Source organism: Neltuma alba, unplaced genomic scaffold (assembly GCF_004799145.2).
Source record: "Neltuma alba isolate B1F8T4 unplaced genomic scaffold, ASM479914v2 tig00013748_pilon, whole genome shotgun sequence".
NCBI classification, from domain to species: Eukaryota; Viridiplantae; Streptophyta; class Magnoliopsida; order Fabales; family Fabaceae; genus Neltuma; species Neltuma alba.
Window position 1 is genome coordinate 597 of NW_021637887.1, and position 18,677 is coordinate 19,273.

General features: G+C 35.9%; 2 protein-coding genes across 2 annotated transcripts; one reads left to right on the forward strand and one right to left on the reverse strand.

Moving 5' to 3' along the window:
* Nucleotides 1–445: 445 nt before the first annotated feature.
* Nucleotides 446–5,337, forward strand: LOC114739041 (WAT1-related protein At4g19185-like). Its single transcript, XM_028927109.1, has 7 exons — nt 446–731; nt 1,539–1,601; nt 1,718–1,834; nt 2,199–2,484; nt 2,886–3,041; nt 4,337–4,488; nt 4,739–5,337. Exons 1-7 carry the CDS (start codon nt 523–525, stop codon nt 4,935–4,937), a joined length of 1,182 nt encoding a protein of 393 aa, XP_028782942.1. The 5' UTR covers nt 446–522; the 3' UTR covers nt 4,938–5,337.
* A 2,936-nt stretch (nt 5,338–8,273) lies between these two features.
* On the reverse strand, nt 8,274–17,064 carry LOC114739045 (probable carotenoid cleavage dioxygenase 4, chloroplastic). Its single transcript, XM_028927112.1, has 3 exons — nt 17,050–17,064; nt 8,653–10,658; nt 8,274–8,441 (listed from the first exon to the last, which is right to left on the reverse strand). The coding sequence occupies exon 2, from the start codon at nt 10,584–10,586 to the stop codon at nt 8,802–8,804; it is 1,785 nt and encodes a 594-aa protein (XP_028782945.1). The 5' UTR covers nt 10,587–10,658; nt 17,050–17,064; the 3' UTR covers nt 8,274–8,441; nt 8,653–8,801.
* Between the last annotated feature and the right edge of the window lie 1,613 nt (nt 17,065–18,677).

Genomic DNA, 18,677 nt, shown 5'->3' on the forward strand with positions numbered 1-18,677 from the left:
CACATAAAATTTATTAAAATGAACTAAATCAAATATTTAAGAAAGGATTACAATCAAATCCTAAAAAAATGATTTAATTATTTTTTAAATTTATTGATAATAGGCCATTAAAAGTTTTTGATAATTAAATTTTTTTTTCTTACAACCTCATGATAATTTACCAATGCATAAATTCAAAGAAGCCGCCTTTTGTCAGCGGAGTAAGGGCACTGCCAAAGGTACTGTTTCAAATTAAAATTACGTTGCCATTCGCAGTGCCCAGTGGGCAGTGGGATATTTTTTGACTTAATATCAACTCAATAAAATGCATATTTATTTCATGTGCTCTGCACGTGTCTCCGAAGAAAATAAAGAGGGAAACAAGTCGTCGCAATCAAAATCCGGCGAGGGAAAGGCAAAGACGGTATAGTCTCTTCGAACGAAGCATCAGATTTGTCGTGCATTTGGTGATTTCTGGTTTCCTGCTTCAACGAATCGAACATCACATACCGTCTTGTCCTCCTCTCTTGTCTCTCTGTGCCAATGGCGGCTCTATGGGGATCGCTGGCCGCAGGGGGAGACATATCCAAGGCTCATATGGCTATGGTGATGGTTTCAGCTTTTCAGTGGAGGATACCACGTCATCACCAAAGTAGCCCTCAATGTTGGAGTCAACCAATTAGTGTGTTTTGCGTTTTCCGTGATCTCCTTGCCCTCGCTATTCTTGCTCCCATCGCTTACATCCGGGAAAAGTATGCCTTATTTGCTCTGAAGCTTGTTAGATTCGTTTCGTCCCATTTATGTTCTTGGTTTTAATATTTGAAAGATTCGACGGAAACTACAGTTTAGTTCTCATCTTCGGGTTTTTTAATGTTTTCTTCCGTTTCCCTTGAATAAAATCAAATTTTGTAGGGTTTTTCTGCCCCCACAAGTTTTCTGTTGCCATTTAGTTCCAAAAGAGTTTAATTAGTTGGGATTGGAACCTCTGACGCCTTTTTGGTGGATGGGGGATTGGCTTGTTAATTGCCTGTGATGTTAGCGAGCCCTTAATCTTCTTCGTGCTTGTTACTCTCTGGGATGTTTGGGCTCCTCTATGTTTATGTGATTCGTCCCTCCAAGTGCTTCCTATGGTGTTCATATTAATAGATTCTCCGCAATGCGTATAATTGCTTGCGTATTAACTGATGCACTGATTCTGTTGTCTACGTTTTCTGGCCGCATGACTCTGGGCTGTTGGTCATCCCTAATTTCACGTGACAATGTGTGCACAAATTTTTCGATATCTGGAGCTCTTTTCCTGCTAATTTAAATCATGCAGTGCGAGCTGATGTATCCTGCCTGAGCTCTAGCTCGACGTCATCAATTATCATCCCCACTCTGGTTGTAATTGATAGTCATTAGTTTTTTCTGGTGCTTTAGTGTTCCCATATGGTTGTATCCATATGAGTTTGCAACATGGATGATACTTTGTTTATTGCTGGTTAATGCCACGCCAAATTCGCACATTGACATATTCTAACAGCTGCAATTATTTGTGATGTGTTCCATCTTATTTGCAGACGGACACGACCACCTATAACTAAACGCCTCCTGATATCATTTTTCTTTCTTGGATTAACAGGGTAAGGTTCTTGATGTAGTCAAACCCTTGTTAATAATACTATTTTATGAATTTATATGAATGATACAGTGTTCTATTGACTGTTTAGTTTCTTTTTGTTTTGTGATTCATGATCAGGATATTCGGCAACCATCTTTTGTTTCTTATTGGTTTAAGCTATACTAATCCAACTTATGCAGCTGCGATACAGCCAGCCATTCCAGTCTTCACTTTTCTTTTGGCTGTAATGATGGGGTCAGTTTAACTATTCTTATCAATTTCAACTTGAATAGATGACGCTACAATGTCTATTTCCTAGTGTTCTATCTTTCCTTGGAATTCAATCAAACAGACATGCATGCTCTTAGTTATCTGAAGAACAAGACTCTTATTGTGGAAGTTTTCATTCTTTTTCTCTATTTTCTGGAGTTCTAGTGAATAACCTCACTGTTATGGATATTGTTTCAAGTTCCTTTATCTCTAAGCCTATAAATAGTGGTTCCACATTCCCTTGTAAATCATGATATAGAATTTATTCAATAATTTAATACAATTTTCTTCTCATTCTCTACCCTTTCTTCACATATAATTATTCTTATACATAAACTTGTCCTTGCAGTACAGAAAGGGTGAATTTACTCAGATATGAAGGTCTGGCAAAAGTTGGAGGAACTCTCATCTGTGTTTGTGGGGCCATATTCATGGTTTTGTTTCGTGGTCCAGCATTGATAGGATACGCAGATTCGGACATTTTAGAACATAGCGAAATAACTGCTAGAGGTCAACCTGAACCATATGGATGGTTAATTGGCGGTTTAATGGATCTTGGTTTAGACCATTTTCATCTTGGGGTTCTGTGCTTGATTGGAAACTGCATGTGCATGGCTACTTTTCTGGCCATTCAGGTACATTATCTTTGTGCGTGTCCTTTACATGAATTGATTTGAGCATCAAGTGGAAAATAGTAATTATCTATTTCACTTGTTTTTATAACCTTGGTAGTTCTTGTAACTTGAGAATTTGGCCTCTAAACAGAAATTAGAGAACTTTCAATACTCTTATTTCTTAATATTTTGAAGTTTTCATCTCTCTGGTTTCCTTCTACTAGAAACACCACTGTCTATTTGTTTTCAAATGAATTTTGTTTTACTAAATGAATCACTGTTAACATTAGTCACCCCCGATTTGTTTGCTGTTTAATTAGTTATGAGTATGACTACTCAAATTTCATGAACTACTTCAATCTTGAATTTTTTTGTGGTTAAATATTTGGCATCTTTTAATTATTGGCATGAATAATTTTCAGGCTCCGCTATTGAAAAAGTATCCTGCAAATCTATCTGTCACAGCATACTCTTACTTTTTTGGAGCTCTGCTAATGGTGACCACAGCATTTTTCATGACCAACGAGTCAACTGACTGGAGCTTGACGCCATCTGAAACATTTGCTGTTATTTATGCTGTGAGTCAGTTTTTAATTTCATCAACCCTTATCAGTTATTGCTCACCTTCCTATGCTTCTCGGTTTTGGTCCATTTTACATGATAAGTATTTCATGTGGCCTTATAATCTGTGAACATTGGTCATTGTTTGAACGATAAAATGACCATATGCCATTTTTGGAAGTTATCTGAACAAGATTCTGTCATGCAGTCATACTCATTAAGACATGTTCAAGTTTATTTATATATAGCTTTCAAGTTACTGTAACCCTTCTCGCTTGTATGAACTATAATACGCTTTTTAGGGAACTATGAAACTTGCCTGGCGTGGCCATTGATAGGGAGACTTAATTTTAGATGGATCTCTTAGATTAAGATGGAATTTCTCTGACATGATAAATTAGTTCTGGCTGATGTATCCACGGTGTTAAAAGGATGGGGATCAAAGATGATTCCACAGAAGTTGAAAAGAAGATGCGTATTCTATCCAAGAATTTGTTAAAAGTTTATGCCCAGAGGCGTGAGAAGGGAAGAAGTAATTCACCAACAATTAAGGTAAAGCGCTAAAGGGGTTAAATAGTGAGGGGTAGGTTCCCCCCGGGACTAAAATGAGTCCCAAGGCTTATCAGTCTCAGGACAAATCTCACGACTTAAAGAGACTGTTTCTATTGGAGCAAGAAAGTTGTGCAAGTTGTCTATAATCTGACAGTTTGAAACAGTAATTCGGCTGTCTTTGCATCAATATTTTAGGGGGTGTTTGGATGAGGCAAAACCATGGTTTGTAGAATAGCTTCTGGAGAATAGATTTTGGAGAGAATAGATTTTGAAAGAATAGATTTTCTGGAAAAGTGATTCTGATAAAGTGAGAATGTTTGGATAATTATTGTCAGAAGTGCTTTTTGATATGTAGAAATTACTAAAAAGGACATAAGTTTAAATGATAATTACATATAATATATATTTCATAATATATGTTTATTTGAAATAATAAATTTATTAATAATATATATTTTGACAACATAATAAATATGACATAAATAATATAAATAATAAGAAATTAGTGTGTATATATATTAATAAAATAAATAAATATGTTTTTAATGTATATTTCATAATATATAGTACACCCCCCCAGCGTGCTGAATGATTCCCCCCCCCCGCGTGCTTGTTCCCTCCGTAGAATTGTCCCTCCGCCAGCTTATTTGAAACCAAGGTTTTGTTGGGCAAAACCTTGGTTTTAAAAAAAATGGGGGTGTTTGGCAAAAAAAGTATCATTGTAGTATTTTTAACCGGTAAATTTTTGTGTTTTAATCAGGGAACCATTGCATCTGCCCTTAACTATGGACTCTTGACATGGTGCAACAAGATTTTGGGTCCGGCTATGGTTGCCCTTTACAACCCGCTTCAACCTGCAGCATCCGCCCTTCTGTCACGAATTTTCCTTGGAAGTCCTATTTTCTTGGGAAGGTAAAAGCTCCTATATTTGTTTGATTTATTATTAATTTGATGAGGTGGCTAGGTTGAGAGGCCTTTATTTATTGGCTAGTCCATTTCTGAGCAAATTTTTACTAGTTCAGACTTAATAAAATGTCTGATCATGTTGAACCTCCTGAAGTTCGACTATTTCTTTCTAGTTTCTACAAAACAAAGATATAATTCTGAGATACAAGTTTATTTGGGTTTCTTATTATTTTTACTTTTCGATCTATGGCGGCAGTGTCCTTGGGGGATCTTTGATCATTGCTGGTCTATATGTGGTGACTTGGGCAACTTGTAGAGAAAGACAAGCGGCACTTGGAGTTATTCCTCAGGGCTCCTGGGTCTCCGAGCAAATGAGTCATACCGATGGATTAGTGAGCAAGAGTTCATTTCAGTTAGGTCACATTTTTTCAGGGTCACCGAAGTCTTCTGATTAAGGAAATGAATCATGACACTCGTTGTCGAGCCTCGTTACGATTTTTCATCATGTTACTGCTGCTATGATTTAAATAGGAAAAGCCGTATTGATCTTTGTCTTTGTAGATGTTGATACAAAAGGACCATGCTAGTGTTATCAGATCTAATGAAGCTGGTTCCTATTCCAAATTGAGTTTTGAAAGTGCAATCTTTTTTGTACCTTGAGCAGCATACTCCTCCATGTCAGGATTTTCTATACAATTCAAACGGTATTCTGGACATGGACATAGCAATTGTCGGAAAGCATCACCAAAGCAATGATGTACAAAAATATGAAGAAAGTGATATCCTGAAACCTATGATCACCTTCCACCTCATTGATATTGCAATCTTTGTCAAATGACGTCACTATTATGAGGATGTTGCATTCTTCCTTTATAGGCTCTGGTTAGCAAGTTCAAGGGTTGGGGAGCGTCCGTCAGTAATTACTTCAACTTTACGAATTCCTCTATCCCAACAAATGTCCAGGCCTTTACCAATGTCTTTGAGGATGGCAGTTGCAACTTGCAACGCGTGACTGATAATGGGTCCACCATGCGATTTTATATTGGAAAAATGACATTTAAGACCTTCTAAGAATATTAATGATAATTATATTATGGTGTTTAATATAAGTCCTAGTTAATTAATGTGAGAAAATTAAAAAGTTATTAAATTACTTAATTATACCATATTATATGGATTATTAGATTATATATCAATTTATAAGTGAAGTAAATTAGTTTAGAAAAAAATGATAAATATAAATAATTTAAAGTAATTTAATAGATTTCTTAATTTCTATAAATTAATCAACTGCTAGGTTTTATATTAATGACGAAGGTAATATTAAAAATTTGAAATTCTCAAAAAAATCATGATGTTTTTTTTGGTGCTGAAATTAAAAATTTTCTAAGTTAATTTTTTTTCAAGACTCGTTTTTCATATTTTCAGTACACATTTTTCATATTTCCGGTGCTTATTTTGCACATTTTCAATATTGATATTAGCATTTTTAATAATCAGTTTTTAAAATCATTTTCATGATCATTTTAGACATTTTTAGTGCTCATATTTCATGCCACTCTTGGAGCTTTGTACCAAAATTGAGAACGTGTGGTGCCGTCTAGGAAGACAATCGTTTCAAGGCACGTGACGTAACCACTGTTAGAATACTCACACTTGAAGGGTGTTTGGTAATATTAAAAAGTGTTTCTCAGAAGTAATTTTTCATAAAATGAAACAAATTCCTCCACATATTTACTTTGTAAACTGTAAAAGTATTTTTGAAATTATGGTTTGGTTTTCATCCAAACACCCCCTTAATGAGACTAGGCACGTTTCTTCGTAAATTACATGAAAGTTTTAATGTAGTTCCATTATTATAAATTTTAGTATATTTTTATCAATAAATTGTGTGGCAATGTTGTTCAATTAGTTATTTCAAGTTGTTTCGTCGATTACTTGTTTCTTAACCATTGTAATTTTTATATAATGTGTTGTCCCTTCTTTTTTGAAATTAGCAACAGGAATTTGCATTGATTTTAGTGCGTCATTAATTAATTTATGGAGATCAAAAGTATAGTCAGACCGGTAAAACTAGCCACCTTCTTTATCTTCTTACACATAAACCCCCCCCCCTCACGCGTAACTTTCCAGAATTAATTAATTCTTCGTCCATATTCACTTGATTTCAATATCTATTTTGTCCCTAAATATATGCCATGTTAAAAATTTTAAATATAATTAGAAATTTCTCCCCCATACCATACACAGATTAGTATATTTAATTAAATTTAAAATTGAGCAATATTTATACCAAGTTTTTTATATTTATTATGTCAAGTTCTCTAATCACACATAATCATATATCATATTTTTAAAATATTAATATTTAATAGTATTTAATTATAAATCCATATGAAATGAAATCCCATTTAATAGTGATGCTTCCCAACTAATTCAATATATTCAAATTCTAATTAAAATATTCAAATGCAAAATTAATTATTAATTTTTTCATTTGAACTTCTGATTGAGATTTCATTTAATAATGGTGCTTCCTATTTAATTCAATATATTAAAATTTTAATCAAGATATTATTTAAATATTATTAATTGAATATATTCAGATCCGATAATGTCATACCCAACTCATTGGATGTTACAAGATTTCAATAATATAGTTGATAGTTGATGATAACAGTTGACAGTTGAAGATTATTACTTTTTTTAATAATATTCCTGTTAGATGAGTAATACCATTTATTAGCGCTAAAATTTATAAAAATACATTTAATATTTAAATAATTTCAAAATAATCTTACAAAAAGTAGTATTCCATTAATTAAGTTCGACGTTTATAAAATAGAATGAAGGAAGTAATATTTATGGGTAATAATCATTGTCTGGCCCCAGACATGAGGCACAGAAATATGATTCCAAAGTTAGGCCATGAATAATGGCGTAACAACAAAAACTTACTTTGAAGCTGTTCATCATATTTGGAGCGGGCTCCCCTCCACTGCCCGTTCCGCTCTGCTGCCCGCCATTACGTAAAACGGTGTCATTTAATATCTTGAGCTTTTTTTTTTAATAATATTCAGTATCTCAAAATAATTTAACAAGCTATAATATTTTCTTAGAAATACCCACTATCCTAAAATAATACTCTACAATATTTTTTTCAGTAACACCCAGTATCTTGTAATAATTTTTGGTACACGAGTATCCTAAAAATAATTTTTTAGCAACACCCAGTATCCTAAATAATTTTCTCAGTAGCAATAAGCACCCTAAATTTAAGGCACTGAGTGCTACTTTGAAAATACTTTTAAGGTAAAAATTATTTTAAGATAATGGGTGCTAAATATTTTAGAATATTGAATATCTCAAAAATTATTTTAAGATATTGGGTGTTTCTAAAAAAAATCCTATTTTTTAACCAGAGGTTTCAAATTCAAGCCCTAGGTACATAGCAACGATAATATATAACTCAATGGGAGCAAGGTGCCCTCAGCCCATATTCCCGCGTTCCAGATTGGTTGATTGCTGAAGGCACCAGATACCAGAGGTTATCATAGAAAAAAAAAATGGTGCCGTTTTGGAGAAAGGAGGGTACCGCGTAGGAGCAGGCGGCGGAGAGAAGGGGAAAAAGCCTATACTTTGATCCCAAGTTTTAAATCATAAATTTTAATCAATCAAAGGGCAAAACAGTCCAAATTTGTATTAAGTTATGGAGACTAATATTTTAGATAGAAAGAAATTTGAAGGGGAAAAAGCCCATACTTTGAAACATAAAAACCAAAACCAAAATAAAAACAAATTTAAGAACAAAAAGTTATACTACTCATTTTCTTTACATCACATTTTAACGTAGTTTTAGTGAAAAACTTTATACAAAAAGTAATGCTCTAAATTATTGGCGCCTTGGTGCTCTGAATTTTCAAGTTTCTACATGTAAATCTCTTTAAACCTCATTTGTTCTGTGCCAAAAAAAAAATCCCAAAAGCTGAAGTTATATTAATACACAAATAATTATTAAATTATATGTGGATGATTTTTTATTTGTAAAATAATAAACAAAATAGTGGGATAAATGTGGAAAGTGAGTGAGATTCATGATCAAATTTTAAGGCTAAAAGTTTTCTATAATATAGTCATTTATAATTATATACATTATGGACTATGGAGTACCCGTCACTGCCCCGGATTGCTCGAAATAGGCAAAATAAAAATAAGTAACTCCGAACTTTACCTATATGCTAGTATTATGTATCTCTGAACAGTGGCGCCACGTGTAGACGTCGGTGGCCGGGTCCCATGAACATGAACGATCATCATCTTCACCGAAGCTTTCTCAGATCACTCTCCCTCACAAAAAGCCCATGAAATCCGTAAGGAACTCGCCGGGGCAGCCTCGCCGCCGCCACCACATCGAGCTCCGGCGACTTCGCATCCATCACCAAGAACTGTGACTCTCCTTTATTCTCGTCGTGCACGTACGTCACCACATACCCATCGTCCTCCTCTGCTTCTGGGTCCTCTGGGTCTCTCGCCACGAAGAATGGCTCTCCGCCGTAGCACCCTTCTCCGAACATTCTGCAACCAACCGTACAGTCACGTCTTTCTTCTCCCTTTGACACGTCCAGCTTCACCACCCCTGCGATTTTCGGCATTGGATCTCCAATCGCCGCGTACACGAACTTGTTCTTCTTTCCCACGTAGGCTTGATTAATCACCGCGAAGTCCAGATTTCTCGCCGAAATTGGCTGTCTTGTTACAATCCCAGTTCTGAGATCGATCCTTACTTTCTCCACCATGGCGTGAACCAGCTCCATTCTCTCTAGCGTGTGCTCCACGGATAGAATATTCGGTGCTATCAGAACTATTTCGTTTCCATCTTCACTGTCCCAAGCGTTAATGGCGTGGATTATGTTGAACCCCGGAACATCGAACCATTTTATCTGAGACTCGTCTTTGGCGTACCGAGGAAGCACTCCGATTCTCGAAACTTTGGACGGGTCTGAACCCACCGGAGATCCGCCGGCAAGCATGTCAAGGGGGTTCATTCCTATCTGTATATCAGCAAAGATGGCGTATTTTTTGGTAATGGCGAAGTCATGCAAGAAAGAGGGTCGGACCATGGAGAAAACAGGCACGTCGGGTTGCTTCGCCCCGTCGGAATCGAAACGGAAGTAGGTGAGGAACGGCGGAACAGGGCTGTAACGGAACGCGAAGGCCTCGCCGGTATCTGGGTCTATCTTGGGATGAGCAGTCATGCTCATGAAAAGCTTCCCATCAAAATCGTGACGGCCTTGAGTCTCTATATCACCATTTGGTTTCACTTTGACTTCATAAGGAAGATCAGACTCTCCCAGAGCAAAGAGACGATTCCCGAACAGAGCCAAGCTCGTGTTAGCCAAACCGATTCCATTAACAGGATTGTACTGTCCCGTTAAGACTCGAGCCGCAGTGAGGGACCCACGAGCCGCAGAAGCAATAAGACCATTGAAACCTGAGAAGACATTAGGAATCAGAGGATACCCAGCCTGGTTCTCAATGTTGTATTTATATGTTTTAACATATCTGCTGCAGAGAGTGGCTTTGCCTTGAGATATGAGAATGGAGTGAAGCATGCCGTCGCCATCGAAGAGATGGTAAGGTCCACGAGGGAGGAATTGTGGGTTAGGACCGTTTCGAATGTAGGCACCGTCAAGACAAGCAGGGAGAGAACCCTGAATGATGTCACATTCTGTCGGAGGCAGTTCATCGACAGGAGCGAAGTTGTCGGAAAGAACATATTTTGGATCAACAGAAGGTTTGATTGGCGGGTCGATGAAATTGTTGATGATGGTGTCAAATGAATTGAAAATCAACGAAGGGAGGGACTGCTCCGTCGGTCTTCTCTTTACCACCCTTCTCGACCCAGCAGTCTTGTGGGCGGTGGTGGTGGGGGGTGGTGAGGGAATAGTTTCGGCGGGTGGGGGCTTTGGTGAGGTAGTTGTAACGGTCTGGGACGGGGGTTTGTCTTCGATTCTGACAGAGGAAACGGAGAGACGAGGGACATAAGGAGAAGGGGAGGAAAAGGATGAAGAAGAAGAAGATACAATGAAGGGTTTGGGGACCATTGTGGGGAACAGAGGAGTGAGCGAGGAAGAGAAGGAAAGCTCAGTAGTGATCAGAATGTGAAGGTAGAGACAGCGGGGGGGTTACTTATGAGAGATGAGAAGGAGGGCCTGAAGGGCAAGCAGATTTTTTTTTTTTTTTTTTGGGAATTTAAACCGTATTCAGTAGGAGTCAATACAAAACAGTAGCAATGATGCTAGATCCCCTCATCATGCTCCGCCTCTTGTAGCAACATAGCTATAGCTAGAAGCTGATCAAGAGTACAAATCAACAATTCTTAAAGTCCCTACCACAAGGTAATATACGATCCTCTGTTATGCTTTTAAAAGGGTGAGAACCGTCACGGCTTCTAATGATCAGATTTAGGGCCTCTATGCAGTCAGAAAACAGGAGAATATTCTTAAAGCCCTTGGCGCAAGGGAAAGTAGATTTCAAGAGGGTTTGAATGAATAATTAACAATAATAAAACAGTAAATAACAGGAATTTCCAATCTGGGACGTCAGGAAATGCATGGGTTGTCATCCGATACTGTTGTTGAGAACTACAGGAGCCATATATGACAGTTGGTGATTGATGACTCTCACCTCACAGAGCGAAACGATGTGTTTTACCCCATTAACGGTGAGTTAACAAATGGTGGTCGGGAAACGGTGGCCAGGATTATCTATCTCTGGCCGGGACACTTGTCATTGCCAAGTTTACCCATCCTCAAATGCACCCTGTAAACGGTGCGGTTTGGATTCAAACCATTGGCCGCCACGTGATTCCCCCGAGAATACACGGCATGACAATGATCGTGTTCATTTTTATCTTAAACATCATTAAAATCGTAATTTTAGTAGAAATAATGACTAACGGGAATTAAACTGAGCCCAAAATCACTTTTGAGTCATGTAATTATACTACCTCCGATGCTTAATATAAGAACTCATTTAATATTTATTTTGATCCTAAATATATTATCCTAATCCACTTTGTCTCATACATTTATTCTTTTTTTTTAAGATAATCTTTGTAATAATAGTAATTTTAACCAATACACTTAATAAGCAAAGATACTTTAGAAAAAAAATAATACATATTTATTACCAATAACTAATTTAAATAATTTTTTTACTCTGATAAAATTAGTCAACTAACTCTTATATTAAAGACTAATAAGATAAGAAGGAAGAGCCCCACTCCAAGGACAATAATGAAGGGCGCCAATGTGTGCTTCCTATAGTGGTCACCATAAACGATGCTATTTTTTTTCCTGCTTTGACTTTGTCCAAATTATACCTCCTCTCTTTCATTTTTGAAATATAGTCCCTTCAATCCCCAACACAGAAGCTTAAAAAAAAAAAAAAGACTATAATAAGAAACCACACATTTTATATCCAATTTGAAAATTGAACCCCATCATTCATATGACTTTTGGTTTTAAGATTTTACGATTTACTGTCTCTTATTTAAGAAATTAAAATTATCAGCAATTTGATTGGAAAGTTTATGGATATCATAATAGTACATATATAGTTGGGCTCTATGGTCCCACCAATGTCCTTATCAACCAATACAATCCAATAATGTTGCAATATCAATCCAAGGCCCTAAGCCAAGCCAACGTGGGACCCTATTTCATGTGAACCTTTATTCTGAAGATATTTCAGGATGCCTTACTTCACAAATTTAAATTGTGTGGCTCAAAGCACCCATATTCCACATCCAGTGATGCTGATTCGCCGGTGTCAATTTTGGCAAGCATTAAATGTGCCATCACTTATATTATCCTGACGAAAATTTCACATCACTTCACAAGAATTTCAAATGTACGTAAAATTTGCTAAAATTTAAGATCGTCTCTCCGTTTTCTCTTTTCCTCCAAAGAAAACACAATTGCTATCCATACACATATAGGATCAGTATTTTACATTTCACTCGACCAATTTTGCAAATATATACCTTTGCCTTTAGGGATTGGGATACTGAGCGATGGAGAAATAATAAAACGTGCAAAGTTGGCATTAGGAACAGTAGTACCTACTGCGTAGGGTGGGGGCCACGATCATCACAAAAGGAAGCAAATTCCAACAAAGCCCCATTTACAAAATGAAGAAGCTATCCATATCTGTTAATTACTTACAAAAGCATAGCACATCAATCACGGTTTAGGAATCGTTCCGGTCACTCTGTTTCTAATTTTAGATTATCAAAATGTGTAGCTATGGCTTTGTCATTATTAATGAAAGACGTGCATCGACCATACGTGATTGTGCCTTTTTGAGACATTTGTATAACCAAAGATCAAATATAATTGGCTGGACTAATCAAGCACCATGTCACGTTGAAGACGAATTCTGAAGTGAAATATTTTATGTCTTGACAAGGAAATTGAGTCAATTTTGGCATTGTAATAATTACAAAGGTTTGGGGGCGTATGTGTAATTTCCGATGGAATAATGGATATACTCACACGCCACTGAATCACATAATTAACTTATTTTTCCCTGCACAGCAAATAATAATACCGGATTAGAAGAAGAGCTGATAGTTTTTCCTTTTTAAGAGGAAGTTTGACACTCACGTAATTTCTGACTTCTGTTTGTGTCCCATTTAAAGCGGGCATAGACTTACGCATCAGGAAGTGGACTGGTAGGTCTTTCCTGATATTTTTATAACAAGTCACCTACGGTGCTTTAATCTCCAAACCCCAAGGCTTCTTTTTTCCAACACCTAACTTATTATGAAGCAACCAATTAATTCAAAGTATGGGTAGAGACGAATTAATAAGTCAGACAGAAGCAATATTGATGAATAATATGGATGAGACAATGTAGGGTTGGAGGTGAAGATGGAACCAGATGAATTGGGCAAAAGGGACCACCTTGAAGTCTTCAATCAATTAGCCTTTCTAAAACAGTTCACCAAATATGGCTCCATCACTTATTGTCACCACAACTTGCTTCACTCCTGTTCCTTCCATCACACGACTAAAGAGCACTTAGCACAAGGTTTCTATCTATATATGTGCGTGTGGGATGGAAGAAAGCATAAAAGAGACTTGGGCAACTTTTGAATCAACTTTCTGCACATCAGTTAATGGAACCATATACACACATATATAGAGAGGAATGCTTTTTTGTAGTTTTATTGGCCAAAATATAATAAGATTCTAAGTCGGCTTAGATCCAACTCTTGAATACCCTTTTCCGGTGGCTGTTCTGTCAAGTTGCGGAAGCAAATCAACAAAATTGAATCTTTTGCATCCATAAATCCACATAGCAACCCAGGAAAAATCAAGATATGTTTATAACACGCAATAGAGAAAGGACAGTGTATCGTTTTTAGCAGAGGCCAAGGCTATTAATATTGGGAAAGCAACACGTTCCATGTCAGCTGATGGGGTTGCTGCTAGCTGCCACCAGATGCCCCATCCACCAGCGCCACAGCTCCACATGTCAATCGAAAGAGGCCTTATTGCATTGAGTGAAACAGAAACTTTTCCCCATAAATCATATATATCATATTTGCGTGCACGCTTCTTTGAGAAAAGTTGAAGGAAAATCACTGTGAGATCTTAAGAAATGAATGTGGCCAGTAGGAAGTCTCAACAACCAATAAGCAATTCGATTTATTGGTGATTTTGTTTGTTCTTTGGGAACTCGTAAATAATGACTGTCCCAAGAATTTACTCAATAAGATCATGTTTTCTCCTATATCAGCACTTTCTGCTGGTACGGAAGCTGAATAGCGTGAATGTATAGACCATTTTTTGTGTACCTATTCAAAGATACAGCATGTTTCAGATCTAAATCATTTTTACTCGTTTCTCTTCTTCCTCAAACTGAACATGGTTGAAGGATTACTTTTATGAAACTTATCAGGCAGATTCTGTGTAGGACAAATTAAAGAGAGCTGATGTTGAAAGGGAGTGATTCTTAATGTCTAGGGCTGCACATGGGCAGGGCTGGGCAGGGCAGAACCCTTGCCCGATGCCAGCCCGAAAAATGAACGGGCTGAAAATGCAGCCCATTGCCCGGCCCTACCCATGAAAAGCCCTAGTAGTTTGGGCAGGGTAAATGCGGGCTGGGCAGGGCGGGCTTCCATGCCCAGAAAATCAATATACTATATATTTAACTAGTTATTTATGTTCTTCTAGATAATAAAATGTAACTTTATTAAAATGATAACTTGACTTTAATTTAGTTATTAGCAATTGATATATTATGAAACAACATTTTATAGTTTCTAAGAGGAGTAACTATGAAAAACAAAAATGTTATTAGTATACTTTATTAAACTTGATTGCTTTTCTAGTTTTTAAAATTTCTTAACCAAATGTAAATATTTTTTTCCCCATAACTCCTAGATACTCATAAGAGCATGGATCAATTATACAATTGCTAATAATCATAATGTTTGCATTAAAAAAGAGAATGATTATACAAATTGCAGTAACGATAACACGTTTACTTTCAAAATCATTTGAAAATAAATAAGTATAATGAATATGAATGTTAATTTACATAGTGTTTGATTCAGGAGATAAATATAAGACAAATAAAATATATATAAATAAAATTATATATATTTTTGTGGGCAGGGCCAAATGGGCAGGGCAGCATACCGTGCCCGATGCCCAGCCCAGCCCGACAATATGCCCAGCCCGAATATGCCCAATATATCTTTTCGGCCATTTTTTTTAGGACGGGCTGGGCATTTTTTTGCGGGCTTGGGCGGGCATAGCGGGCCACTGGGCTCCTTGAACACCCCTATTAATGTCAGTACTGAGGAGCCGCAAGCTCCATTAATAATATCCCGTGCATGGTGATTTCAAAGGGGTACATAGAACCCACATTTTCTAACAGTTTAGTTGAACTTCTTCAATTTGACACACTTGAAATCTTTATGTTTCATTTCGTGTTCCGTCACTTTGTTTTTCGTTTTTCCCTTCGTTTTGAAAAAATTTAGATAAATGGGTCTCATGAACTTATTAGAGTTAGGACATACCTCCAAGCTCATAGGATATTCACGAAAGTGCTCACAAATCACCCACTAACAAGGTTCTCACATCTTCAGTGAGATTGAAACTCATGATTTTATGGATTGTGAGCCGCTTTCTTACCGACTAATCCAACTCTTGTTGACTCATCACTTCAATGGACCTTGCTTACATGACCGGAGTTAGAAGTTCTGACTAACTCGTTCATAATTGGGCTTGGAGTATACATTGGGCCCGTAACGGTAATAGTCCATTGCCGTATTCAGCACATGGGGCCTCTGGTTGTTGCGCGGGGACTGTGGGTCATTTTGGTTGTCGTTTATTTCCATGGGTCAGGGTCTTGTCAGTGTCGTTTTGTGACGGACCTAAGAATAAAAATTGGAACCCGGTTTTGTGGGCATAGGGCCATCTTGATGTATTCTTCTGTTTGTAGTTATGGGCTGGGTCCATCGTCCTGTCATTTGGAAAAAAAAAAAACTAATAAAATATTAAAAGAGACGTGCCTTTAATTGAAGGCAATCAGCCATCATTTTTTAATTTTATTCCTATAGATTTAACAAATATAGAGAGAGAGACAAAGTAAATAGGTGTGAGAAAATATAAAATATGTTTTTAATACCATTTCTTTAATAAGGACAAATATAAAAATTATCAATTTAATGTATTTTTTGATTTATGGGCTTGAGATAGAGCAGGTGACTTGTACTCATACCCTATCAAAGATATTGCATCCGCATTTTTTTTAGCTAATTGACCAACACCTAAAAGTAATATTTTAATTTTTGAAAAAATAATTAGTTTTGAATAACTTTCTTAACTTACATAAAATATAATTAATTGAATATTATATGGAGTATTTTGGTGTGTTGTTGAATTTCTGAAGCTCAAACTTGGTGCAGTAATTGAAATGGGCCCACCTAAAGAAATGGACAATGTCTCCCTAACTTTCTCATGTGTCTCGTAAATGCCTTTCCACATACCCTTCCCTTCCTTTTCACTTTTCCTTGTTTCTGGTTATTGTTGATTTCCACACTGTCCTCCCCTTTTTTCGTAATCATGGTTTAATTATTCCGGGCCACCATTCACCACTTTATATTTCCTTTTTTTCCCCCTCCCGTAATATCTAATATAAATAAATTCACAGGAAAAAAACATATTTTAAATCAACAGATAAAGCTTCATTTTCCTTATCCTCAGATATTACCTCTGCCCTAATTATAAGATATCATCTATAAATTATAAATAAAATCTTATAATTAAAACCGAAAGTAGTATTTAACAACAGTGAAACGAAAGTTTGTTGGCTAGCTTTTATAGGTACGTAACTCACATAATTTTTTGTCAAAAAAATAAACGCTTCTTCGGGGAAAAAAATACAAACGCTCCTTGGTTCACATATAGTAATTCAATTTAAATAATGGAAGTTTAAAAATTAAAAGAAGCGAGACATTATAAGCCGTGGTGTTTCACAGTTGGATTCTATTTTTTTTTTGGGGGGGGGGGGAATGGAAGCGTGGGGGGGCGTAAATGAAAGACTCAGCAAAGAGGACATTCTCGTGACTCACATTAATTGAGGACTCGTCCCCGTCCTTGGTCCTTGCCCCCCCTTCTCAGCAAATCTACGGAACAGAAACTTTATTCTTTTTCTTTTTCTTTATTTATTTATTTATTTATTATTTGTTAGTTTCTGACTTCAACACATACATGCACAGTACAGGCCCAAGCCGGCGACGTCGGCGATTACTTTTATTTATTTATCCTCACATGAATTTAGAACTGCTGTTTATAGCTATTTTTAGAATATAATTAAAAGTATATTTGGCTGTTTCTGCCATGAATGAGTCCAGTATCTGTGTAAAAATAGTACATATATATGGCTGCCTACGTATTTTTAACTTAGTCGCAGCAGGGAACCCCACGAACAATTAGTCATCATCAATCAATTACTTAATGATTACTTGTATGATTGTGACTGATTAAAAAAAATGGAATACAATGAGGTTGCAGGGCATATATACGGAGATTATGGTGTCTTTCATAAATTTTATTTAGATTAAAATATATATTTAGTCTTTTAGTTTTTGTATAAAATTTTAATTTGGTCACTTATTTTTAAAATGTATACTTTTAGTCATTTAATCCTAAATTTTTTTTAAAACATGATAACGTTAAGATCTTAAATATTGATATAATATTTTTAAATATTAACATATTAAGTTTAATTTTCAAAACATCTATAGTTGTTACAAAAAATTATCATTAAAGCCTAATGATTTTAGGATTAAAAGATTAAATGTATGTTTTTTAAAGTTAAGGGAACAAATTAAAACTTTGTACAAAGTTAACAGATCAAATGTATACTTTGGTTTTTTATTTATTTATGGCTTACTAATTATGAGTTTAAAAGATGTTGTGACCTTTATTATCAGCAGCTCCTAATTTTATCATAATAAATGATAATGATAATACCAGCTTGAGTTGGGTGATAATGTACGTTGTTGTTCAAGTGGGGACATCAGGCTGGTGAATAGTTTTGAACCACATGCACTTACAAAATCTGAGGAGTATATATCTTCTAGACACATAATCCGATTAAACGTGTATGAAATGACTAATTATAAATTTGTAAAAGTAGCTTAAGTGGGATTAAACTCGCGATATCCGAATCTGTTAGGCTATCGTGTTATACATAATTAGGTAATTAGAAAATATGAATGGGAAATGAGAATGTTGGCTTGTGGGTGAGGCATTGGAGGTGCAGTGGGGTTTGGTGGTTTGTTGAAAATTAACTTCCAAACTTCAAAAATAATCTAAGAAACAATAATGCTCTGGAAATTGAATCAAATGGATTAGTTTCACCTGTGAGCATTGCAAAAGTCCAATGCATTAAAAAAAAAATCAACTTAATATACATCAAGAGCTGAAAAATTAATAAATAATCACTGCAAGTTAATATCTGCTCTTTTTATATGTTAATTGATGATTTGTAAAAAAGAAAATTGCAATCAATCACACCAATTTAACCAGCGCAACTTCCATTTATGCTGTAAAGTTTGAAAATTTTATCACGTTGATATTGATCAGTCATGAGTGTGCCAAAAAGAAATA